Here is a 27,663-nt window from a genome sequence, read left to right on the forward strand (position 1 = left end):
TGGCGAGGGCCCGTAAGAAAACTCTATAGTACCTGTACTGGGTTAAAGTATTTTGTATTGTCTTTTTAAACTAATCTTCACTAAAACAACTTTTAATGTAGTTCATGTCGAGGCAACCGCCTAACTGCCAAATGTATTTGTATGCTGCTTCCGCCAATGTTTTTAACTATTTTTTCTCATGGAAGTGTAATTTTAAGATTTTTGTAATTTGAATTAGTGTAATAATTGTGTCTACTTGTCGTTTAATGGTTGCTTTATACAACCGAATAAACTTGTTTGACTGACTAAATCCGACTAGTACTCTGATATATGCAGGTTGTTGCCTGACTATCTCAAACATGTATGGTTCCCAAATGCATTCATGCTCCCAACTGCATGGGTGCCCCTTATGTCTACTCCCTTCTTCTACCAAAATAACTGGCTCACCTCTAGCGTGCATATAACCTTAGACTAAATTCACAAATTAATCTGTGTAGAGCAACCATATGCCGATTATTTAACTCATTAACGTTGATTGAGCTTTGACAGAGCCCACTGCTTTAACACTGTGCAGCTCCATCTCAAATACTATCGATCCTATTCACATTGCTGTCATTTGTCAGACATTAGGCTTTCCCCACCAAATAAACACAAGCCTCATAGCCATACCAACTGAACCATAGCAGTACTCAAGGTTTGGAAATGTCCACTCTTCAGCCATTGACGCTTCAGATTATGCATCTGCCTCTCCTTTATCCTACTAAAGAGTTCCAGCAACCTCGTTTCTTACGGGAGGATGCAGAGCAATGCCTGCAAATTTGCTGTAGGGTGCTATGCAAGACCACTTTACAACACATTGGGCCTCATTACGACCCAGACGTTAACCATGGCGCTATCAGCGCCATGGTTGACGCCGGATTCCGCCATGGTGAATGGTGAAATTACCGCCCCATTCCAAGGTTGGTGGGGCGGTAATTCCCCATTCACCATTGGCCCTTCCCCATTCCCATTCTTGCCCCCATAGGGCACAATGGGAATGGGGAAGGCGGTAATTACGGCACTGCAAATTGTGGTACTGTAATGACCTCCAAGGTCCCTTTGCTGGTCCCTTCCTTAACAGCTGGTAAAACCAGCCGTTATGGTATGGACCCGCAAAGGGACCTCGTAATTGGGCGGTAAGGGATTACCAGCACCAGTGCCCTTACCGGTACCAGGCATCCCTTACCACCCGGGTCGTAATGAGGCCCATTATGTTCAAAACGAGAATGCCTTCACGTTGGAACTATGCTACCTCCAAGTGATCTATCAAGCTACATTTTACTGTGGTCAGTTTGCTACAAGAAAAACGTTTTCACAGAAAAATAACTCTCATTTAAATCCCTGCAATCCTTTTGTTCATATTTTGAAGTTTTAATTGACAGTATTTTGTCTACATTTTGTTAAAGCAACTTGGTATTGCAATTTCCACAATTAGTTATTTCAAAAGTTGTAATCCTTTATATCTAGATGATAAAACATAAAAAAACTATGTATATCACTGGAGGGAGTTATGGGGTCAGGTACGAAGATGGGGTGCTCCCTTCTTAGCAAGTAAGTGAAGTTTAAGCTGAACCTATAAGAGCTCCACAGTTGGGTGGATTTTGATTCTGATGTGCAGTCTGTTCCAATGGAGTGGGGTGAGTAGGGAGAAAGAGTGGAAGTGAGAGGAGGTGCAGGGGGTGGGGCAATGAGGATGAGTAGAGAGGAGGGGTGGAGGGAACAAGATGGTGTCTAAACAGAGATACAATCAGACGGGTACTGAGGAGCAATACCATTGATAATTTTCTAGACTAGCAGAAGGAACTTGACAAGGTTATGGTTGTGCTTGGAGAGGCAATCAGCATGTTGTCGGTAGACAGAAGTGGGGGAGGATCTGGGTTGGTTATAGAGAATTAGTTTAGCAGACGGGAGAACTTTGTATACCGGGTAGACAGGGTAGAAAGGAAGACCAAGGAGTAGGCTTGAATACAAGTCAAGTTTTCTGAGGACAAGGGTGGAGATAAGAGATTTCATGGAGCGGCTACTGTGACATGGATGCATTTTCAGGATGTTGATGAGGGCATTGTGAGCAGCAGGGGCAGTACCAGTGGTGGTTAATTGTTGCAGTTGGAGGTTGCTTTCAAAGTGGCCCCCAAGTTTGTGAGCCTATTATGAGGGGGAAAGACGATCAGATGGGAGAGAGCTAGGGGAGTGGAGGTTAGGGATGGTATTTGAAGCCAAGAGAAAGGTGACTTCCATTTTATAACAGTTTAGCATGAGGTAGATGAGAGCCATCTAGTGATGAATTGATGTGAGACAGTTAATAATCTGTTTAGAGATTGATGGGTTGAAGGGGGGAATGGAGAGACAGATTTGTGTGTCATCAGTAAAAAGGTGATAATAAAATCCAAAGGGCGAGAGAAGTTGAACTAGGGCAGAAGTATAGAGTGTGAAGAGCAGGAGTCTAAGAATTGATCCTTGGGGACATGAACACGGAGAAGCATGGGGTCAGTGGTCTGTGACTTCCAGGAGATTTTAAAGGATCATCCTTCCATGTAGGAGGTGATCCAGATCAGAGCAGAATTGTCAAAATCAAGCTCCTGGAGGGTGAGGAGAGATGACTGGTTGACAGTTTGGAAAGCAAGGTCTAAATTAATCTGTATAGAATTGGCATAGATGAGAGTTTGGAGTACTGAGCATTGCCTACCTTCTTGATTACTCTTGCTTCATCTACAGACCTCCCGGACCAACCTCCCTCTTCCTGTCAGAATGGGCCAACCTGCCTTTCTCTCTTCTTGCTTCTTCCCCCAAACCTATCTTCCTTGGGGACTTTAATGTCCATCTCGAGTCTCCTGATGTGGCCACAGTTCTCTTGTGTGACCTCTGCGACACTCTTTCCATCATTATCTTTCCCTCTGGCCCACCCACTCTGCAGGCCACACCCTGCACTCATCTCAACACACATCCCTGTCTCCAACCCTCTTACTGCCCCTCTCTCCTGATCTGACCACTCTCTCCTCTCTTCCCACCGTGACCTCCTCTGTCCCCTGATGATGCCTCCGCCCGCACTGCCTTTCTCCTTCTCTGTCATTCGACTGATGAAGTCTGTGTCAGTCACAGCATTTGCCTCGTCCTTCATCCATCATCCTGCCCCTTCATTTGACTCTCCTTCTGACTCTATTCTAGCTAGCCTCCATCTTTCTATCTCTAGACATACCTTGCCCCTGTCATGAGGATCCGCATGAAGTCTGCCTCCAAGTGCAACTCTTGGTATGACTCAGACTTGGACGCATTGAAGGGCAAGTGCAAAGCTGCAGAGCAGAGGTTGCAGGCATCTAGCTCATCCTCTGACAAACTGGCCTGCCGCCTACTCCAAAAGAAATATTGTCTCTCCATCTGCTCCAAGTAGAGGGCTTATGTCCAAGCCTGCATCTCTGCAGCCACCTACAACATGGCTGAACTCTTTAAAATCAGCAAGGAACCTGCCAATCCTACTGCATTCTCCCAGGCTCTCTGCTCTGCACTGGCTATCCACATTTCCTCCAAAACTCTGGACATCCTGTCCTTTGTGTCATCTGCTTGCCACCACCTTCTCTTGCCTCCCTTGGCCCCCCTCGCCTCCCATACTCTCCTCTTTCTCTCTCATTGCACCAGATGAGATCTCTAGAGGTGTCCGCTCTATGAAAGTCTCCTCCAGAACCATTAAGGGCTACATTGCCTCTCTTGCCCCACCCTTGGCTGATCTCAGCAATCATTCATTTGCCACTGGTTCCTTCCCTCAATCCCTTAAGCACTCCCTTGTGCACCCTCTCCTAAAAAATCCATCTGCTGACCCTTCTTGTCCGGCTAACTCTCACCCTATCTCTATCACTGCTATTTGGGCAAACTCCTGGAGAAGCTGGTCATCCCCCAACTGACCCTCCACGCTGAAGTTGCTGGCTGCCTCCATGACCACCATTCTGGGTTCAGGGCAGCCAGAGGCATGGAAACTGCTCTCCTGAACACCCGTGAAGAAGTACTCTTTAACCTAGACTCTAACACTCCCTCTGTTCTTATCCTCTTGGATCTTTCTTCTACCTTTGACAAAGTGAACCTCTCCATCCTCATAAACCATCTCCATGATACCCTGGGCATCACGTACAGGGCACTGGTGTGGCTTACCTCCTTCCTTTCAAACAGATCCTCCCAAGTGCAAATGGGTCCTTTTATCTCCTCCACCTCACTTGCTACCTGGGTGTCCCTCAGGGCTCTATCCTATCACCATGGCTGTTCAACATCTGCCTGGCCCTTCTAGTCCACCTGATCTCCACTTTCTCCCCTCATTTCCAGAGTTATGCAGATGGCATGCAGCTCTCTTTCAAGCTGCAAATTATCTCTGCCTTAATTCCAGTAAAACAGATATATTTTCCATTGAGATGCCTGCTCCTTGTTCCCCTCCCACCCCACTCTCTGGCCTGATTCTCTGGATCCCATCCCCTCACCATCTTGTGAGGCAAAACACCATTACTCTTCTCTCTCTTTCTATCCACACATCATGGACCTTTCCAAGAAGTCCAACTTTCAGTTGCATCTCCTCAGGGGCATTCTACCTTTCCTCACCTTCCCCCCAGAAGCTCAACATCTCCAGTGCCCTGGTTCTCTCTAGGCTAGACAACTGCAACAGCCTCTTCCTCAATCTGCCTCTTTCCTCCCTTAGACCTCTTCAACTAATCCAGAATAGGACTGCATATTGTATCCTTGGCCTCAAGCCCAGGGACTACATCTCTCCAGCCCTAAAATCCCTCCACTGGCTTCCGGTGAATGCAAGGATCAAATTCAAGACCCTTTGCATCATCCACAAGGCTGTCTGGGTCCTGGAACCTCTTTACATTCAGCTTTCCCTGCCTAAATACCTCCCAGCCAGAGTAATTTGGTCCCCTGTCTCCAACTCTTTGCAGGTCAAACGTTTCTCCAAGCAGAGAGCGGGAGGTAGATCCCTTTCCTTGGCTGGCTCCTCCCTCTGAAACAGCCTCCCTTCCCACCCTCAGACTTGAGCCGGATCTTCTTAAGTTCTGGAAACTTCTCTAAACTCTCCTTTTTCATCTTCCTTTCCTCTCCCCCTCCCGTGCGTCTTTCTCCCTCTGTCACTGTGACTGGGGCCTGGTCCCTTCAGAGTCATACAGGGGCCAGACCACCCCCTACCAGTCTCCCCCACATCATCTGCCAGCACTTGCCTTCGGGCCCCCTATGCCAGACTAGCCCACTTGGTCCTCCCTGTCCACTGCACTCTAACCACACCCCCTTTGCATGTCCCACCTGGTCATGCACTTACACGTTAGGATTGTAACAAGGCCAATATTACAGTTTTTGTTGTTATACTTTTGTGATTCCCATGCTCTACTCCCCCCCGCCCCTCCCAATCTTGTCCTGTGCTATCTGGAAACACTTGTTTATAGGCGCCATACAAATGTTCAATAAATAAAAATTTAAAAGAGAGAAAGTTGGAGACCTGCATGAGTGCAGTATATGGAAGCCAGAAGTGGCTCCCATAGGCCCTCAAAGTACTGAGTGATCAATTAAAGATCTTCAAATCAAGAACCATTGAATATTCAGGAAGGAGGGAAACTGGGTGATTGTTTTCTGGTCCATTTGTGTCAGAAGATGGTTTCTTCAAAATGGTTTGGACAGTTGTAGATTTTAAGGCGACAGGGCCTAGAAGAGAGAGAGGTTAAAGAACTCCTAGAGAGTAGGGCAGGCGATTGTGACAAAGCCTTTAAACTTTTGGGAGAGAGAGGTTAAAGAACTTCTAGAGATTAGGGCTGGCGATTGTGACAAAGCCTCTAAACTTTTGGGAGCAATCTGGTATCTAGGAAAACAATATGTGTTGGTGCCTCAAAAATATAGGTGTTAAACCAATAGGCGAGGTAGGTGTGAAGTAGTTAAGAGTGGAAGGGATGGGGAGAGGTGTTGGACAGGAGGAGAGTTGTGGAGGGATAGAGAGGAGGGTTATGAGTGTGTCACAAATGATAAAGTTTGTTGAAGAAAAGTAGAGAGCAAGGTCATTAGCAGAAAGGAGAAGGCTATGCATATTGGCTTGGAGGTGTTAGCAAAGTTTATAGGGTATATGCACATTTGTGTGAGAGATTGCCAAGTCCTCCTACTTCCCACACCCAATCTCCTCCCTTCACAGAGTCCAGTGCAAAGTTGAGGGGAGGGAAACAAGGACATTTGTGTAGGCTATCAGTTGGGTAGGGGGTCTTTAATTTGCTCCAGTGTTGTAGGGCAGAGTGAATGTTTGTTTTGAGGGTCTGAATCTTGAAAGTGATCCAGGCCTGAGCGTGGCGACAGGTTTGTGTGTGAATGTGTGAGTAGGATAATGTTGGTCAATGGGATAAGTGCACAGTGAAAGTCAGAAAAAGCATGATCAGTGGCAGATGCTTTGCTAAAGGTGAGGGCAAGCGAAAAGACTAAGCGTCGTCAGTTGACAGACACTCCTGTTCCCTGCACACCCTTAATACTGGTAAGAACCAGTAAAAAGTTTGGAAAGTTAATGAATTATTTGATCTCTTGTCATCAATATGGATGCAATTGTATAGAGTAATTATAATAGGTTTTTATTATATTAATTCAACTTTATTATGAAAATCATAAGACATTTTATTAATATTCAATATAAAGTGCACATAAGAAAAAGCTCAACGCGTTTCGGGAAAAATGCATCCCTTCATCAGGAGAAAATAAAATGGTTCTTCAAACTCCGAAAGTATCTACAAGGTAAGGAAACATTTGTATCAGTAACTCTTGTGTCTATGTACACATTTGATAATGAGTAATACACTCAAAACATGAAATACATTCACCCGTGTGGCTCAATGTGCAAACATAATTTCGTTACATCCTATTTCATCAGTTCAACTGTCTTCCAACCAATGTGACGAGTATTTTGCTCTGTTTAATAAGTGGGAAATCATATAGATCAATAAAGGGTTAACGCACAAATGTGGTGGTATGTCAGAGGGGAATCATACCAGTTAATAACGTGTGGTACCTGTTGGGGTGATCTCTTGCTGCTTGGGCTTTTGTTTGCAATTTGAGTGTGAATTTCCAACTGTCTACAAGTCTTTATCAGTCTCAACCTGTGGCTCACATATAGGGGGTCTTACTATTGTGTCCAAATACAAAATTAAAAAAATAAAATAAATAAGTAACAGATAGCAGTTAAATGTAAGGGCAATCTCATATCCATGAGTTTGGATGTTGGGAGTGTCCCTTCGTTCAACGTCACTGAAGCATCCATAGTAAATGCCACACTGGAGAGCAGCGTTGACGTTCTGTAAACAAACCAGAAACATCCTGTTTAGTTTTTAGTTCAGTGAGGTTTGCTTGCAGCGATCTGATAAATATTCAATGCAGTCTTACTTCCTATTGGAGAATATCTCCATTGGCTGTCTGAAATGTTGTCCTTAAGTGAGAATCACGTAGATGATCTCTTGTGTTAAAAGAGTTGGTTTCTCCGGGGCAGTGCGCGTTTTAGGTGTCTGTATAAGTGTCTGTAGGTCCACAAAATTAAAAGAGGGCCTTCCTGATGTTTCTTTGGTTTGTGAAAACAAAAAATACACTTGGTGTGTTCAGTAACAGTAATCTCTTGAACGCATATGGTGCGATAATGGATATAGAGAAACGTGTTACATTGTTACAACTGTTCTGCATGGTTGGACAGTTTGTTCTTATTCTCCCATCTCCATTAGCGGTTACAGGCTAATGTGTTTTTACATCAACGTGTGTATTAACAACGTATTCTTGTATATAATCCCACAATACATATATGAATTCATACGTAATATACCAGTATGGTTACATCCATTTGTGCATTCACATGAACACATTTTCACAATAGATCTATTACATTAAGACAATAATGAGTTCAAGACCGTCATGCTGAATTGTCTCTTTGTCACTGAAGTGAGGAGAGGGTCCATGATGTTAAAGTGAACAGTGTAGTGATCAGAGGGAGAGGGGTCAATGTAGAGGTCACAGGAGGAGAGTGAATTTAGAGAGAAAGACAAGGTCAAGAGAGTTCCTACCAGAAAGGGTAGTCTGGTTGTGGAGGGAGTAAAGGGAGTGTCAGATACGAGGGAGCTAAGTTCATGTTTGTTTCCTGCAGAGGGCTTGGGAAGGTTTAAATCCCCCAGCATGACAATGGGCATACCAGTGGGAAGTGACTCAATGAGACAGTTCAGATCAGAAAAGAAGGAATTGAAATGGCCCGAGGGTCGATACAGAACCACAACAGTGAGAGGAGAAAGAGGGAGGAGTTGAAAATGACATGTTCAAAAGAGGAAAAGGTGATGTCAGACAGAGGTAAGGCCTTATTGATAAATAACCACACACTGCCACCCTTCCCAACAGGTTGGGTTGAGTGGGACAAGGTGCCAGATTCAGTGTGAAGAGCTACTAGTGTATCAGATCTTCCATGTTATGAGGTGACTGTGATTGCTGTGGAGGAGGAGGCACAATATAAAGGGGCTGGAAGCACCTGATGAACATTTGGGGAAGATTGGGCTTGAGATGGTGAAGTTGCACAATTAAATGGGAGCTATGGGTTAAGGCCGGACCCGACAGCGAGGAGGAGCAGCTGCGACAGTCCATATGAGGAAACCCGATGCAGAGGTGTGCTGCAATGGGGCTCTACCACCTTCCATAAGCGCAATTTACACAGTTCGGGTGCTGTGTGGTTTGTGAGCTCTGAGTCGGACTGCAGTGGTGGCGTTCAATGCCCTGAGAGTGACTGGAATGCAGACCTGGCATGCGTGTGAAGGTTGGAGCACTGGTGAGGCCTCTGGGATGCAGTGAAGTTGATGGGAGGCCTGGGCACAGTGTCCTCAGTGAGCCCAGGTTTCTGCCCACCGCCACACTGTAGAGTGGGCCAGCATCAGGACTTGCAGATTGGTGGCGGGATTGACGGTCTCAGCGACTGACTGCTGGTACGGTGACCTTGGATGTGTTGCACCCCGCAGCGGTGACTCGTTTCGCAGCTAAGACTGATTTGCTGACGGCCTCCTGGAAGGGGTTCACAGAAAGGAGCGGCAACAAATAGGGGGATCGAGCTTCTGCTGACTAGGGCTATTCCCTTGAAGCCGCAATGTGACCTGCTACACCAGTCAAGGAGGAGATGGCCTACTGGAGGAGAGGGGGGGCACAGTCATCTGTGGTTTGGTGCAGTTCAGGAGCCATATGGGCCGTGTGTACTGTTGAGTGCAGGTCTTCGCCACTCGGATCGCTGAGCGCATGTCTCCAAGGCGGAACTAACTGCATGTTCTGTGTGCCCCCTCCTGGTGTGATATCTAGGGCATCCTGTGATTTCTGCTCTGTGGAGCGTAGTTAGAAGGGAGTAGAGCTTTAACCTACTCAGTACTTCTCTTCGGTATCTTAACCCTCAGACTGGTCTCTGGACAGGTCTATAATCAGATGACCCTCGATGGTGAGTTCTGTGAATTGGGCCTTGTCCCTTGGCCTTTAGATCTCCCCAGGAGTGTTTGGTGAGGGGTCCTTTCTCATTTTATGAATGCTGGGTTGTCTGTCAGCAGAGGGATTCTAGTGCTTCTCTCACGTGGAGCTTTGCCCATCAAACTGATCCAGAGCAGTGAAGTTGGGCGGAGATCCCCAGATCTGGGGTCAGGTTTGTAGATTGCTGGGCTGTGAAGGCTGGTATACATGTGGAAGGCGCAGAGGAGGTTGCCTACCTGTTCTTTGTGGCTGGTTACAGCCTATGTGGGGAGCCAGTGGCTGAGTGAGAATGGAATAAATGGCCTCTGACTGTAGTTATCAGAAGAGCGCTCTGGGTGAAGAACTGGGTGGGTCCAGAGTGGAAATTTCAAGCTGCCATCACATGAAGTGCTTTGTGACAGGGGATTTAAGACACTTTCCTCGTATACCCGGTTTATCCCACCTGAGTCGTCTTCCTTCCTCCTCTGCTGCTGGAGCAGCGCAACACCCCTTTCAGTGACCTGTGTGACGCTGTGCACCTGTTTTGTCTGCGCCTGTTTTGCTGCTAGGCCGCCTGATGAGTTCAATGTGCATTGTACAGTTTCTCCATCACTCTCTCTCCGTATCCATTTCTCTGTCCTACCTCTCCATGGTGCTCTCGATCTCCCGTATTTATTTGAACTGCTACTCTATCACCTATCCTACCCCTCTTTGAAAGCCTGGAAGTAAAAGGTTCAAGAAAGAGCTCTTGGTCTCCAACTCAGGCCTGCCCATCGCTGACACCTACGTAAACGCTTCTTCCAGACAGACTGTCACTGACATCGTCTTTGTCGCTCCCTCTGCAGACCTTTGGACTCCCCATATGGACTTAGTCCTCTCCCCTTTCTTTTTTACTGAGACGTGGTTCACTGCCAGCTCTGTCACTTTTTTTGACACACTCCCCTCTGAATGCTACAAGATCCTCTCTGAGACAAGGCCTAACTGGTCTGGAGGCAGGGTGGACCTAATCATCCCTGAATGGGTCCCTGCTACCATCTTACCCACTCAGTCCTGCTCTTCCTTCGAATGCCTTGTCTGCAGGCTTGGTGTCTCTCCTATCCTCTCGATGATTCTCGGCACCATCTAAAGGACCCCTGGTCTGACCTCACTTCTTCTCTTCTGGCCTCTTCCTCCAAGCTTCTCCTCCACTGAGACTTCAATATTCACCTTGACTCTCCTGGTCCAGACTTTGGACTCTTCTGCAGCCTCTGTGACTCTCTTTCCCTCACTATTCTTCTCTCTGGTTTGAACCACTCAGCCAAACACACCTTGTATGGTCTCATATCAGCAGGTATCCCCATCTTCACCTCTCTTACCACACCTCTCTCCTGGTCTGACCATGCCCTACTGTCCTCTCATCTGGATTTCTTGGGTCCTCTGGCTTAGCCTCAGCCCACATTGCCAGTCTCCTTCTCCATCATTCGAGCAATGAAGATAGTGTCAGTTGCTGATTTTGCCGCCACTTTCACCCCCCACTCCAGCCACTGACTATCACACTGACACAGCCCTTGCTAACCTTCAACTCGCCATCTCCAACACCCTGGACATCCTTGCCCCTGTCATGAGGATACTCATGAAGTGTGCCTCCAAGTGCAACTCCGGGTATGACTCCAACTTAAACTCTCTGAAACTCAAGTGCAAAGTTGCAGAACGGAAGTGGCTGGCTTCAAGCATATCCGCTGGCAGACTGGCCTGCCAGCTGCTCCAAAATCAATACAGACTCTCCATCCACTCGAAGAAGAGGGCCCACATCCAAGCCTGTATCTTTGGGGAACCAACAACTCGGCTGGATTGTTCAAAATCTGCAAGGAACTCGCCAATCCCACTGTAGTCTCCACTTCTCCTCTGCTATCCCAGGCCCTCTGCACTGCACTGTCCTCCCACTTCCTAACAAAAACTCAGGACATCCTGTCCTCACTTTCCTCTACTCCCCTCCCTCATCCTTCACCCGCTGTCAGGCCCCTCCTTGTGCCCCCTCTCACCTCCTATTCTCCTCCTTCTCACCCATAGCACCAGATGAGGTCTCTAAATAAGTCCTCTCTATGAAAGTCTCCTCCAAACAGGTGCATCCCTGCTCCTCCAGAACTATCCAGGACAACATTGCCTCCCTTGTTCCAGAAATTGCTGATTACTGCGATCACTCCTTTGTCACTGGCTCCTTCCCACTACCCCTCCAGCACTCCCTTGTGCACCCTCTCTTTAAAAAGCATTCTTCTGATCCTTCCTGCCCGGCTAACTACCACCCTATCTCCATTACCCCTTTCCTGGGTAAACTCTTGAAGAAGCAGGTCATCTCCCAACTGATACACCACACTGAATCTGTTGGTTGTCTTCACAACCACTAGTGTGGCTTCAGAGCAGCCAGAGGCACAGCAAATGCTCTTCTGAACACCCATGAAGACGTGCTCTAAAATCACAATTCAAACTCTTCTTCCTTTTTCATCCTTCTCAATCTTTCCTGTGCCTTTGACATGGTCAATCATGCCACCATTATACATTGTCTTTGTGATACCCTTGGCATTCCAGACCTGGCACTGGACTGGTTAACCTCCTTCCCATCTGACCAACTGTCTCTGGTTGAACTGGGCACTTTTCTCTCCTCCACCTCACTCTCCACCTGTGACATCCCTCAGGGCTCTATCCTCTCACTGTGGCTCTTTAACGTCTTCCTTGCCCCTCTGACTCACTTGATCTCCATCTTCTCTCCTTATTTCCAGAGTTATGAGGATGATATGCATCTCTCCTTTGAGCTTCTCCCCACTTCTTCCTCTTGCATTTCTGACCGTCTGACTGCAATTCAGGCATGGTGTGCTGCTAACAACCTCTGCCCTAATGCCATTAAGACTGAGATCCTTCTCATTGGGACCCTTCTCCCTCCTTCCCTCCTACTCTCTGGCCTCCCTCCATGGGACCCCTCCCCTCGCCATCTTGTGAGGCAAAAAACCTAGGTGTCATCTTTGACTCCTCTCTCTCCTTCTCTCCTCTGACCTTGCCAAGTAGGCCCACTTTTAGCTGCACCTCATCAGAGGCATTCATCCTTTCCTCACCTTCATCCAGAAACTCAATGTCTCCAGAGCTCTGGTCCAATATAGGCTTGACTACGGCTACAGTCTCTTCCTCAATCCCCCTTCATCCTCCCTTTGCCCCCCTTCAACTAATGGACTGCAAGACGTATCCTTGGCCTCAAGCCCATGGGCTGCATTTCTCCAGCCCTAAAATCTGTCCACTGGCTCCTGGTGGCTGCGGGGATCAGGTTCAAAACACTCTGCATCACCCTCAAGGTTTTCTGGGGCCTGGGACCCCACCACATCCAACTCTCGCTCCCTAAATAGCTCCCTGCTAGAGCCCTTTGGTCTTCTAGCTCCAACTCTCTGCAGATCAGATTCTTTTCCAAGCAGAGAGTGGGGGGTAGATCCCTCTCTTCGGCAGGGGCCTACCTCTGGAATGGCCTCCCTAGCTCTCTCAGACTTGAGCCAGATCTCTTAAGTTCCGGCAGCTTCTCAAGACCCTCTTTTTCACTTCTTCCTTCCCTCTGCCCTTCCCCTGCTAATGACCTCCTCTGCCGCATTGACAAGCTGCCTAGCCCCTTCTGAGTCCTAAAGGAGAGCAGGCCTTCCTCGCCCAGTCTACCCCAACACTCTTGTATCCCTGACTCTCCCCCTCCTAACCAGCACTTGCCATGCGGGCACCCTTCCCCTGACTAGCCTGGTGGGCTGAGCATCTGCACCGAGCCTGGTGCACCCCCATCCTTGCACTTACCAGGCAGTCCTCACTCCTTGCACTCCCTACATCCGGTTGCCATTGCCCTCCTGACCTTCCCTTAGCACATGCCTGGCCCCAGGGACCCTCTTTTCCCCTCCCCCATGATTTGTATACCTCCATTCTGCCCTGCACTCCCCTCCCACTCTAGCTTTATCCCTTCCTCCATGACCGCCACTGCACACCCCTCTCACCACTTCCTTCCCCCTGCACTTCATGTTACTGCACTTGCATAATCCGAAAGACACAAGGCCTAGTAGGAACGTTATTGTTGTTTCCTTCCCTGTCCCCCCTCCCTTTTTATTTTGTGGCGCCCTGAAACACCATTTATTGTATAGGCACTTTATAAATAACCATTAAAGAAAATTAAAATAAATACATTAAAATAAGGGAAATCCATGTTTTGGTGATAGCAAGAAGAGATTGTTGTGGGTGATGAGAGATGTAGGCCAGATATGTTGAAATACCTGTTGCAAAGGGATTCTGCATTCCAGAGGCAAAATGAAAGAGTGATATGAGCTGCAGGAGAGGAGCGGTTGATGTGCAGTAGATGAGGGTAAAGACAAGGTTGGAGATCATGGGAAAACTAGAGCATGTATTTGAGTTGTGCGTGTGGTAGAGAGGGGAGATTCGGAGGTTGGAGAATGAGACATAAATTAGAATTGCAACAAAACGCTATGTTAGAAAGGAACAATAGGTGTAAGTACACAGAGGAATGCAGTGAGGTCATGGTGCATCATGAAAGGGAGAATACATAGGCTAGTGAGGACAGTGAAGAATTGTTGCCCCCGAAGAGGGAGAAGGTAATTGGATGACCAGAAAGCGACGAGTGGAATGGTTGGCTCAGAAGAAGCAGGCACATGTTCTGTGTTTGGGTTGAATGGGTCTATTAGTAACCAATATACAGGTAACAGTAAAGCTCATTGGTCTTGTGAGGTAACAGAAACTCTGCGCTGGATGGATAGTCAACGCGTAGGAAAATCAACTGTTAGATCCAGGTGGAACCCCAATCAGCATTTATCCTGTCAGACAAGCTTCCTTCCTCTGCATATTTCCCAAAAACTCGTTTTTTTTTAAAAGAAAATGTTATTGTGCATTTAGTTTATTTTTTTATCTCAAAGAAAAAACCTTTTTCACATTTAAAAGAAATTCACATTTAAAACAAACTGTTACACAGCAATATAAATGTAAGTAACAATACACCTCCATATACAAACCTAAATCAAACATGACCATCAAGAATGATCCCACATAAAATCGGAGAATGAATCATAAGTATGCTCATTTTAAATAATACTTTCCAAGGCCTATAATCTGCCCATTTGTGCATGCAATTACATCCTTCGTAACTCGCTTCCAAATATATTAAACTGCTGCATTCATAACAATAGACTTGGCCTCCTTCAGTGCATCCCAAAATTGATCTCCACTTATATTTTCTATTTAACTGACAAAACGTTTGTACCGTTTTATGTCCTTCAGTGCAACACAGGACGTCAATATATGGCTACTTGTCTCAACTTCCCATATACAGTCCCTACATAGTTTATCCTGCAAACTGGTCTTCACCATTTGATTGTAAACTCTTTAGTCCAGAGTATATTCAAACAAAGTTGCATTGTAAATCTCCTGAGCTCTGGATTTGACCATTTACTTAGATATGTACGTGGCTTCCCCCCTTTGAAGCCCTGAGAAGCAAATTCTCTGTATCTCTTGAGGCTGTATAATTTATCACTGCCCGTAATCATGTCAAGTTCTTGCGCTTTCCGTTTTATATTTTCAAAATCAGGACGGTCATTAAACACTTCCAAGTTTAGTCCTAGATATTTTTTTCTAAACAGATAGAGGTCCTCAAAGAAATAATTCGGGCGGATTCTGCAGGTCTTTACAAAGTAATTGTAATAAATTGTTCGAACTAGAACTTGTTTTAACCAATTCGGAATATAATAACACCTTTTTGACGGACCACAATGAGGACAGAGACTGCAAACCATATTCCAGTCTCACGGCTTCAACTGGTACCCCTTTAGGTATTTAGATAATTGAACGTGGCAGTTTTGCCTGGAATTTATCCAGCCAGGTTACACCTGCAGCTGGTAAGACCTCCAAAGCATAGAGAATTGCAGGAAGAATACTAGCTCTTTAAATTTGGACAAAACCTACTATGCTACCTCTCGTTTTATTTCCTATGTGATTGTCCTCAAATACTTGATCAGTATCTTTTGATGCAGTGTTTTCTTATTGGGCAGAGTCTAAGACAGGCCCCCTTCCGATACTGACACTCTATATTTTTTTCCCCTTTATGTTGATTGATTTAGTATGATTTAACCATGTGACAAGGGGAGACTTTCTTCTTCTCCCATCTAGAGTTATGGTCAAATTGGAAAATTGTATATAAGAAAAGGTACTCTGAAGCACGAGTGACTGCGCTCCGAAAACTCTCCTGGATACAAAACTTCAGTATTAATACATTCTCGCACAGATGGGTACAACCGGTGCAGACAACTTTTATTCCATTTTCCAAGAAGAAATAAAAAATGCTGGCTGCTTGATCACATATATCTGTATACATTTGTAGTTCAAGGGTTTTGTTTAACTATAGTGGGCCTCATCAGGGGTTGGGCGGGAAATCAGCCGAAGACGTGATTTGGCGGACCCTTAAATCCGGTGGTAACAGCGCTACTGCCGGATTTAAGGGCTACTGCCAAACTCGTGATAATGCCCAGTGTCTTTGGGGCCCACTTGCAATAACCTTCGGCATTGGCTACTGTACATGTTGCACCGATACGTTTTTTTTTGGGACCCATTAGCCGTGGCCTTTAGCCATGGCCACTGTACATGTTGCACCAAAAGATTTATTTGGGACCCACTAGCCATGGCCTACGGCAGTAGCCACTGTACATGTGGCACCAGTAGGTTTCTTTGGGATGTCATTTGTTACGTCATCATTGTGAACAAACGCTGCACAATAGGGGGTACAAAGTTATGGTGGATTTGCTTCAAATGCGTGTGCTGAATTTCAAAGGTTTTGTTGAGTTAAACCTTATCACCTTTACTCTCTCTTAACAAAGGTTTTTTCACTGATTTTCATTTTGTTTTTTTCATACTAAATCGGATCACCTTAGCTCTGTATAAACTATTTTAGTTTTCATTTAATTTCACGGGTTTTGGTATGCTTTGTGGCACACTAGCCATGGCCTTCTGTTATGCCCACTGTTCATGTTGCACCAATACCTATTTTATTTCAGTGAATGTGAATTTATTTCAAGGAACGTTATGGTTAGGTTGCACTAATAAAATCCTATGAAATTCAGTGAAAAAAGCTTTGTTAAAGGGGAGTTATGGTTACAAGTAAAGCCAAAAACCCACAGAAATTCGCCAGCTACGGTAAGCTAAGCAACCATAACTTACGCCACCACCGTGCACTACTAAGACTAACACCCAGGACATCAAAGTTGACATCACAAATGTTTTGCCATGACTCGGACAAACTGCCCACTGCTACTGGCCACTGCCCATGGCCACAGGCTACACCTCAGAGACCAAAGGTATATCACTATTTTTTGTACCTACATTATGACACTTTTCAAAAAATACAACACAGGCACATTTGCAAAACCATGCTTTCTGGTCCTTGCCAATTGTCCTTGCATGGGTTTCTTGCAAATTCGTCCATGTTTTGTTTTTAAAGTTTCAAAATGTATGCACAAAAATAATCATGTAAGTTAGCCCCCAATTGGCAAAATCCATTCAGACTTTGCACAGACATTCAAGGTGGGTCTATAATTTGTCTGAAAACATTTGTGCAGATTTGTCAAACGGCAACAGTTATAAGCCATCTACAAATATTGAGAGCCCCCGCTTGAAAAAATCCTGCCAAACTTTGCAAAAGCATTCAAATCTGGGTTACAATCTTTGTGAATACTTTTGTGCAGATTTGTCAAATGGCACCAAATGTATAAGCGTTTCAAATATTTTGTCACACCCTTAGACCAAAGCATTAGACTTTGCATTCAGGGGCAGGTCTAAAATGATATTGCACAATTTCATGCAGTTTCATTGATTGGCGTCCAAGTTATAAGCCATCCAAAAACTGCTTTCACCGACCCTCTAATGCATAAATATGCATGGATGTACCCGAACATCTGAGATGTTCATGAACATCACATGAAAGACTCCGAACATGTGAGAACAAAAAACAAAAAAACATCAAATGTATGGCTTTTATGACCATATGCCATCCCATACTCATCACCCCCCCAAAGGTATTTTAATTTGTTTGCAAAGTGCAATGTTTTGTTTTTAATATGTTTTTATTGTGATGTCCATGGACTATGGGTGCAGTTTGGGATTCCAACATGGCGCTCGTTTCAAAAGTTTTGACGCACATTCACGTTTTTGACCAATCAGCAGGCGCGTAAGATGTCCCCGAACGTCACACTTGTGTCTGATTGGTCCAGAGGCATCTGCGGACCCCGAATTATGAAATGAGCCCACGGACCAGACCGAGATATGACTTATTTATTTGGGATTTACTTTTTGTCTATTTTTAAACAAACTACTTGACTGATTTACACCACATTTACAAATGCACGCTTTCGGGACCAACCTGCGGCTCCTGGCACAAATTTGGTGAAAATCCATCCATCGGTTTGTGCTGTAGGTGTGAGTCAAACATTGTTTTCATTGTGTCTATGAGGATTTCCACTAATTTTGGGACCCCTCTATAACTTTGCCCCTCTCGACGAAACCACACCAAAACTGACAAAATCATTCTGATGGGCACACATATGTTGGTGAGGTTTTGTCGAGGGGGGACAAAGTTATAAACTGCCCAAAAATGCTCTTTCTGTGAGTTGAGCAATTTAACCATAACTTCAGGGCCGCAACCGCAGGCCCTATAATATAACAAAAGATTATTCTAGTTTGCCTCGCACGTGCAAGCTGGATTTGCAATTCTCCATGTATTACCAGCACCTTACCCAGAGATGGCTGCTCTTTTCATGTGGGCCTCATGGCAGTTTGACCTTTAGAGTGCAATATTTTTAAGGACTGACAGTAGCACAGTTTTAGACAAAATAATGGGGATGCTGGGTGTTTTCTTAGTGTGTTATGAGATACTTAAATCTAAGAAAATGCATGGCATCTGGGAATGTACTGTCTCCCATCCATGCATCCTGCTTAGCTTCAAAGCGAGGAAGGGGCCGGCCTCCTCAGGCCATGTTGCTCTAACTGGTCTGTAACTTTTGCTCATTTAACATGGTCTGAGGGGGCCGGCCCCTTTCTTGCTTTGAAGCTAAGTAGTGTCCATCCGGTTACTGCATGGATCGGAGTGCTGGATTCCGGGCCTGCCACTGGCCAAGGCTGCTGTAAAAATATATATTTTTTTGTTCCCTACTTTCTATAACCATGGCTATGAACTCCTAATATATTCGGTTATCATTGTGTAGTCCTTAAACCTATGGTTATCTAGAAAAATGGACGATACCCAAAAATGCTTCCCTGCCGTCCCAGACATCATGTGTGCCTACTCCCACAACGCCCCTGACAACCTCTCCTCTCCTGCCTTCACCTATTCCCCCCCACAACACTTGCTGTTTCAGTGACAGTTTGCTATGAAATGTCGTCGCTTCGTGCCTATTCTGTCTGATAGCCGAGGTTACAGAAAAGCTTTATTGCAAATACAGACCCTACACCTCCCCATTTTGACTTGATTTTCTATTACCCCCCACCACCTCTACCATAAAGGCATTTACAAACTTATATTTTTGCAAGATCTCAGCCAAATCCATTGCACGAGTCAAAAGTTACTAGCAATTCATTTTTTGATTTCCTATGTAAATCTGTGTTACCTAAACTATAGGGAAGCGACTGACGCCCTATTATATATATACTTAATTGCATGCAATGTCTAAATGCGTGAACATCCTTCTTGCTCCAATAACTATAACTGGTAATATACAACAGCTATTGAGATATGTAAATGTTTTAATCATTCACACTTCCCACATTTTAATATATAATGTTTGATTTTGTTTGATTTTGAACACTTTTGATCAGATTTTTGTTTTTACATTAAAGCAAAAAATTCAAAGGTTATAGCCGATAATACAATTTCATTTTGATGCCCTCTAATTAAATCCGATTTCATCATTAACAAATGTCTCTGAAACCACATGCCATGAAGCAAATGCACAATAGATCATTGCTGATGACTCTGTCTAAGGTCAAAAAGGTATGGTTGATATTTGGATCTGGTCTTTTGTAGTATTGTTTTACCAAAAGAGTAGGCCGATGACTTTTAACCCAGTGTTTATCAAACACTGAAAGGGAGCCGAGGATTTTGGAATACATTTGCGTTAATTTCTTATATTTTAAAGATGTCATTCCTTCTCTGAATAGCTACAACTTTGTCATTTTAGCTCAGCTAGTGGATTAGTTACTGTTTGATTGTATGTCCTTTCAACCACAAAGCAAGGCCTGAGAGCTGACCTCTGAATAAGCATAGACCAGGACGAACCCGGATGCATTTACCATGTAGAGTGAAATGCAAGCAGAAACAATAGTCATGTTGTAATGTTTACTTCCTTAATAATGTGAATCATATCAGCAGATGTGACATGTTAAAGAATCCATCTACTTAGTTATTTGAACAGTAGGCAGTGTTACTTGCATATGTTGCAGCTGCTGTGGCATTATGCTCACTCTAACAATGCCCACACCCTGCATTCCTGATGCCACACACAAAGTTTGGTAACAGGGATGGCACCACGTTAGGGCCTGTGTTTTCTGGCACGTATTTTGAAGTAGCCTCACCACACACAGTGAAGACATGGTGGAGTTGAATATTACCCTAAGGCTAGACAATAAACCATTACGCAGGATGGGAAGACTGGACAATGCACTTTTCCCATTACCCTCCTCTCTGTCTCTTATTCTCCCTCTCACTGCGTCTCTTACAAACACACTTTCTGAACACCTTTCTTCATGAATTTGAGTGAAACAATCATTATTGACTGCATATAGCTTCTTATGTTAATATCTGCTTACATTGAACATATTGAGTTTAGGTATTTGGTTCACATCGCTAGTGATAGCTACCCAAAGATGTTGTATTATTACTGTTTTTTAGGTGAACCTGACTTGTTATGCTGCTCACCTGACAGTGAAAGGGGCTTGCTTGGGTGTTCTGATCCCGTTATTTTGTTTCCACCTCTTGTATTTGGTGGCACAGTTGGTGAACAACCACCACCCCACCCCCTGCCCCTCACCTCCCAAAAAGGGAACGTATCCCAGAGCAGCAGACCAGTTTCTCATGTGGCCAGATCAATGAATGATTGAGAATGACAAGAATGGTTCATTGCACTGCCCCGGTCTTTGAACCTCATTCTGATCTTCGGTCTCCTTATAGGGATACCATGAAGTACAAGTGATCAACTCACAGATGCTCTGCTATAAGTCAGATAGCTGCCTGTTGGTGTTCAAAGGCAAGGCGTCGTTTGGAAACATGTACTTAAAGCACATTGTCTACTTTTTCAGCAATTCAGACTTCTAACACGATGTGATCATGCAATGAATATACATTTAAAAAAACGAATTAAAACCACTTTCTTAATAACGTTGACCAAAAGTGGTAGTTTTTGGTGAGGGCCTTTCTTCTCATTCTCCATTATAATTTGGTTGGAGTCGTTTGGTTACTGCTCACTCTTTCACACATTGTCCCTACTTCCCCTCCATCAATCCTCTAATCATTTAATTGTGTGCTTTTTAATGATTTCCATTCTGCTTGATTTTTCTTTTTTTTAGCTACGCCTTTCTGACAAAGTTGTTTTTAAAATCTATTTTTTTTATGAACCCATATAGAGGACATTGTGTATTTGATGAGCTACCCATTCTGGAAAGGACAGGACCAGTAAAGTGCCAATGGCTAAAACAACCTTAGAAGAAATAAACATAAGCTTATTTCCATATCAAAGAAAAAAACATTTCATATGTGATCCACTGGCATAAGTGTAATTCCTAATCATGAAGGACATGTCTATTCTTACAATATTTGTGAACACTAAAGAAAGACACATTTCGTATATGTACACAGCTAAGGAGTGTTAATTACATGTTTATTATTCTTCAATGTTGTCTCGATTGTGACTAAAACACGTCTTATTTTTTTTTTTTTTAAATGATTATCCTTATAGAAAATCCAGTCTGATTTGATGAGCCATGAGATAAGTTTGGAAGAAATGAAGAAAAGAAACCAGGGCAAAGACACAGCCAAGCGTGTGCTCTCCCAAATTGATACAGCACAGGTAATAATTCTTACTTTAACCCCTTTAGAAAACACATTAAAGTCCTAAAAAAGTGGTGCATGATTCTGATCTTCAAGTCTACAAATGTAATGCTTTGTCAGGAATCGTGCTGACTACTTAAATGATTTCCCCTTTTGGATCCACTGGATGTATATTTATCTCATGAATATTCATGTTCGATATCTTGTACATCTGCTCTGTTTGTGGCCCTCGAAGACCAACGTTGTTCACTCCTTTCGTAACTTCATTAAGAAATCTTGCATAAAGCAATGACTCTCGTTATCAACAACATTAATGATATCACCTGAAAATAATGCTGCATGTTGTTTACTTCTCTTTTCCATTAATGGTTGCACTTTACCCAAACTAGTTATAATTTATTGAGGGATTCAACCCATATTTGCTGGTATTTATTTATTTATTTATTTTGACATGTGTTGAGCGCACTGAACCCGGGGGCATCTGGGCACTGATTACATGGAGACTTAGCTACAGCAATGTTACAGGCACAGAGGTGTGTTAGGTACATTAATTACATTAATTACAGGTAGCGGTTACAAGAGATAGTAAAATAAGTAGTACATAGATGTTATCCACAGCAATATTTATATTCCGGATCAGGGTGGAGATGGTGGTGCCGATAGTTAGAAATGTTAAGCTAAGTTAACCTTGAAGGTCTTGTGAGAAAAGCCAGGCCTTTGCGGAAGGACCAGAAGGAGCCATCAGATCATAAGACTAGAAGGAGAGCAATCCCAAATTTGGAAGCAATCACTGGGAAGCTGCTTCACCCTGCTTTCAGTTGCCTGTATCTGGGGATGACAAGTAAGTGGGAATAGGCTTTCCGAGTAGGTCTGGCTTATTGGGCCTTAGACATTTTCCAGGACAAGTAGGTATGTGCAGTGTTAGAGATACATTTGTGGGTCAGTGCTAGCATTCTGAACGTGATACTTTGGCAGACCATGAACCAGCGGATATTACGTCTGGCTGATGAGATGTGGTCTTTTTTGGAAATGTTTGGAGCTGCTCTTGCAGTGTTATTTTGGATGATCTGCAGTTTCTTTTATATTGCGGGTATTGGTGCCTGCAAAGAGGGAGTTGCAGTAGTTGATCCTGGAAAGTACGAGGGCTCTAGCGAAAGTAATGCAGCTGTCGTGGACAGGAATGGTCTGCAGGCATTGATCAATTTTGCAATGTATCCTGCTGCTGAAGCAATAGAGTTTACCTGTCTGGTTAGAGATAGTGTGGAGTCTAAATATACTCCCACAGTCTTTACCTCTTTTGCGACAGTGTTGGTGTTCCTGTCAATCGAGGTTTGTTGGAGTTATTGTGTGTGTTTAGCCATGATTGAGTGCCAATGAGGAGTAGATCAGGTTTCTTGTCATTAAGGCATAGGTAATGTTTTGCCATCCAGGCCTTTGTATGATTTGCAGAGTGCATTGGAGTCAGTGTTGTATTTTCCGGAGATGGGTAGGAGGATTTGGGTGTCGTCATCATAGTTAGTGTAAGTGACTCCCAGGGCCTCGAGGAGGTCAAAGAAGGGTTTGGGGAAGATGTTATACAAGGTCGGTGAGACACATGAACCTTGAGGCACTCGGCAGGTGACAGGTGAAGATGGGGATGCCGCTGAGGCAGAGAGCACTCTCATAGTGCGGTTGGAGAGGAAGGACTTAATCCAGGCAATGGCTTGGGCCGAGAAGTGTGCAGCTGAGGAGAGGCGTTGGCAAAGAATCTTATGATCAACTGAGTCAAAGGCTGCTGAGAGGTCAAAGACATCATATTGACATACAGTGTCCAGCCTATCCTCTCGACATGTCACATCAATGGTTTATAGTCATAATATCGAAAAAATAATGTCGAATTACAAAAATGTCGAAAAAAAATGTCGAATTCAAAAATTTCGAAAACACATACATATAATAGAAAAAGTCATTAATTCGAAAATAAAATGTCGAAAAAAAAATCGAAAAACCAATGTTAAAATAACTGTAAAATGTCACACATACTAACGTTTTTTATTGGGGGGGTCCCCCCCAAGCCCCCCATCCCAAACCCCTACCCCAACCCTCCACTCCTCCCCATCCCCCCCAACACCACCCATGGATATACCTTTAATTTTTTAAACAAGTATTTAATAAAACATTAATTAAATAATTAATTATTTAAAAAACCCATCCCAAACCCCTACCCCAACCCCCCCCTCCTCCCCATCTTTCCCACCCACCATGGATATACCTTTAACCATTTAAAAAAATTATGTGTTATAAACTATAATTAATTAATTATTTATTTAAACATTAATTCGAAAAAATATCGAAAAAAATTCGACATTTTTGTAATTCGACATTTTTATTTTCGACATTTTTTTTTCGACATTTTGACTTTCGAAAATATTGTATTCGATATTATGACTGGACAGCCACATCAATATCTGAAGTTAGTCAATCAAAGAATCATAACTCATTATCCAAAGTCTCAACCACAGAATTAAGCAGAGTTATCCGTGCGAGTGAACAACCCTTCACTAAATACAGACGGATTTTGCATTATTGCTGTGAATCTTCCTCCAGGCAAATTCCTGATTCACAAAAGTAGAGAAGGCCTGCAGGTGAAAGGTATCCACAATTCACACTCCATACCTATCTAAAGACGGTTACATGTGATTTTAACAAATTAAATTACAGAGAATGCTGTTAAAACGAAAATTATATAATAAAAAATATTGATGTAAAATATATATAATATATATATATATATATATTGGGGGTCTCCCAACAACCCCCCTCCCCGTTTCCCTATGCTATTAAAGCCACCACAACCCCCTCCCCACCCATTTTAACCCCTTGCCCCACCCTATATACATTTAAACAAAATTTCAATGTGTTTGTTATTGCATTTTTGTTATTACAGCATTCTCTGTAATTTAATTTGTTAAAATCACTGCATACCTCTAAAAGCCTGGTGTCGGCCAACACCTAGGTATATTTGTACAACTGATGCCATGTGGGTAGTAATGGTAATAGCCCGCTACCCACATGAAATCAGAGATTGCCTTTTAAGTGATAGACCTTAATGGCACCCACTCCCAATGCAATGTTTACAATGCCACCCCTGTTTCATGGGTCACTGCTTTGCCCTGAGACAGAAGAGATCAGGCACAGGGAAAACAGCCACTAGAGCTGACACACTTCTGAGCACAACCTTTAGGAATCAGGGATGTAGTTTGAGCTTTGATTGCCGCTCCTTTGGCATGTCCTCTAGGTGTATGTGTTGTGGGTGTTATACAACTTCAAAGTAATTGACACATTCGGGTGTGATTTGTGAATAAGCACAAACAGAAGGGGCATACAATGTTTTCTCTCTTGCATTCACACTTTCCAAACACAAACAAATAAAGTAATTTGTAAATCTCTTGCCTCATTTTACATTGTTCAATTTGTAAATTATTTTACATCTATAAAAATATGAAACATAGTTACCAAATATTCATTGTTGAAGTTGACAGTATAATGTTGCCTCATGTATCATACAGACACATTTTCGAAATGCTGACAAAATTGGGTGTTTGAGCTTTGCTCTGACTAGTTGCTGGTTGGCCATGTTTGTAAGCCTCATGCTTCTTTTTTATATCTTTATGTAACGTGTGGCCACATACATCAGTATGCTCCATCTGCTATATACCGTCTGTGTAGGTGGGGTCCTTTCACTGGCAAGTTTACTAAGATGTGTACCCTGAATTGCCTGGGAAGGTTCTTCAACAAGATAAGGGTATCTTTTTTTTTTTTTTTAAAGTAAACAAGCCCTATTGATATATTCTCTAGAATCTGCCTCTAATAAAAAATAATAACATAAACATGTTTTTGAAGTTATTGATATATTAATATCACCGTAAATACATACAGTATTCCTTTTTTATATGAAGAACAACATACTCATGGCTATCACCACCCTAGTAGCTCCCACCTATTGGCCATTAACTACAAGTAGCTCTTGCCAGCAAAAAGGTTGGAGACCCCTGCTCTAGATGGAACACTTAATGTGGAACTATTGTTAGGGAGCAAGTGTACCACTTCACCCTTGAACTTGGGCAACATTGACATATACGTAGTGCTGAGGCCCAGGCTGTTAATTTGTGGCTACACCAGTTTAGGAAATGCAATTACCATCCGCAATATGCCCAATTAGTACCCGCTGAGAGTCAAGCAGAATTACCCAGCCGAGAATCCTTCAATTCCAGCCGCCTTGTCCTCGGTGGGGGGCGTTGCAGCCCCTCAGCCAATGAGGAGCCTCAAAGCGGGGCCATCCCCGTTCCGAGCCTACCCACCGAGGACTCAGGTAAGCTTTGTATTTTTTTTCTTTCCCTTCCCTCTCTCCTCCCTGCCCTCCCCACCCCACTTACCTGATTGCTCCTGCATCCCCGGTGGGGGATGATGGCAGCCTGCAGCAGTGTGGAAACTCAGAGCGGGGCCATCCCCGCTCCGCGCCTCCACATGGCTGCAGGCTTCCATCGTCCCCTGCTGGAGACTCAGGTATGTTTTTAAAAAAAAGAAATTAATTTTATTTTTTCTTCTTCCCTTCCGTCCCTTCTGCCCTCCCTCCCAACCCCACTTACCTTCTGCTTCTTTTTTTTCAGGAGCAGACGCGCTGGGAACTCTTCTGTTCCCAGCGCATCCGCTCCCGATGGCCGCCATGGAAAGGGAAAACGGACTCCATTTTCCCTTTCCCGGTGGCCATTTTCTTGGTCGTTTCTTTTTTTTTTCTCTCCCGAAATGCCACAACCATTATGAGTGTGAGAACAAGTCCTGCCGGATTCAAGAATGCTCTTATGAAGGCTTAATACTGAGCAGCAGGAAGAGACAAGATGCCCCCTAGCATCACTGACCTGGAGGATGTCATCAAAGAATTGGTTGGTTGAGCCTGTCATGTTGATTGGTTTAGACTATCACTTAGATCATGCTAACTCCCTGTAGGAAGGTTGGTCTTAAACAATGTTAATCCATCTCCAGTGGTTCACAAATACAGCACTTGATCTAATTTGCAGACTTCTAAGAGTTCACCCATCTCCAGTGAGCCGATGTTGAACCTTTAAGTGCATGTGTGGCTCGTCCCTTTCTTACTTTATTGCCAATATTTAGATTCATCAACCTTCTTGAGTATTGCACTGTTCCATAAACATAACTTGACTATCCTGGATTCACAATACTTTACAGGAGCTAACACATGGTTCTCAATTGTGGGTACCAGTCTTTCGAACATCTTCCCCTGGAATTGCTTCAGTCCAAATTCCTGATTATATTCTGTAAACATTTAGATACATACCTTTATCAATCATTTTGATTCTGTTGCAGTTTGTTGTTCTTATTTGTCTTTGGTTAAAAGTTCAATCTGCACCCAGATGCACGTTATTGCGTTGGATTCCTTGGGGATATGTGCCTTGCAAATTAACCAAATCAAATCAAACGCTCTCCTTTGAAACTGACTGTATGCATCCAGAAATCATTGTCAAACTTAGACCTAGTAAAGTGATCACTGAGATAAATTAAGTTCAAATAGAAGTGCTATTAAATGTAAGACACTTAATCAGTATGCTGTCTTTTTAAGTATAATGTGTGAGTCCTCAATGGAGGTAGAATTAATGAATTTCTGAGACATTGTTTCCATCTGCCTTTCTTGCTAACTTTACTAAGCTTCTCTATATGGCAGGTGTTCATTTATTTTCTGGGACACAGGCTAGCAGGTAATAAAAGGACAACACACTGGTGTATTCACGCTTGCCCTAAGGGAAAGCTGGTCCCTTAGGGAAGCTCCTAGGGTTTCCCCTAGAAACAATGAAATAATTATTGTCAAACTGTGGGATATATTGACCCATTCAACAGCATTGCCTCACATCACTATGCTGAATTTCCGCAAGAAACAGCAACCTGATTGCGATGGCACCGGTGCGCACCAGGACCTCAAAACTGCGTGTTGTCAGCAATAAAAAAATGCCAGCACCATCATGCCTCACACACTTCAGGCAAAATGGAAAAAGGGGACACACTGAAAAAGTATGCCAATGTGTTCTGAGGCATATATATGGAATCAAGTGAACTGGCAGTAC

General features: G+C 43.8%; 1 protein-coding gene across 9 annotated transcripts in view; it reads left to right on the forward strand.

Moving 5' to 3' along the window:
- DMD (dystrophin) overlaps window positions 1–27,663 on the forward strand; it is a 7,616,828-nt gene that overhangs the window by 2,952,723 nt on the left and 4,636,442 nt on the right. For all 9 annotated transcript variants that reach the window (XM_069639082.1, XM_069639084.1, XM_069639079.1 and 6 more), the window contains one exon: window positions 21,456–21,566. In XM_069639082.1, coding sequence (XP_069495183.1) covers window positions 21,456–21,566 — 111 coding nt within the window. The remainder of the gene's footprint in view (window positions 1–21,455; window positions 21,567–27,663) is intronic.

The sequence above is a fragment of the Ambystoma mexicanum genome, chromosome 7q, assembly GCF_040938575.1.
Source record: "Ambystoma mexicanum isolate Mex_15411 chromosome 7q, UKY_AmexF1_1, whole genome shotgun sequence".
In the NCBI taxonomy this organism is placed as follows: Eukaryota; Metazoa; Chordata; class Amphibia; order Caudata; family Ambystomatidae; genus Ambystoma; species Ambystoma mexicanum.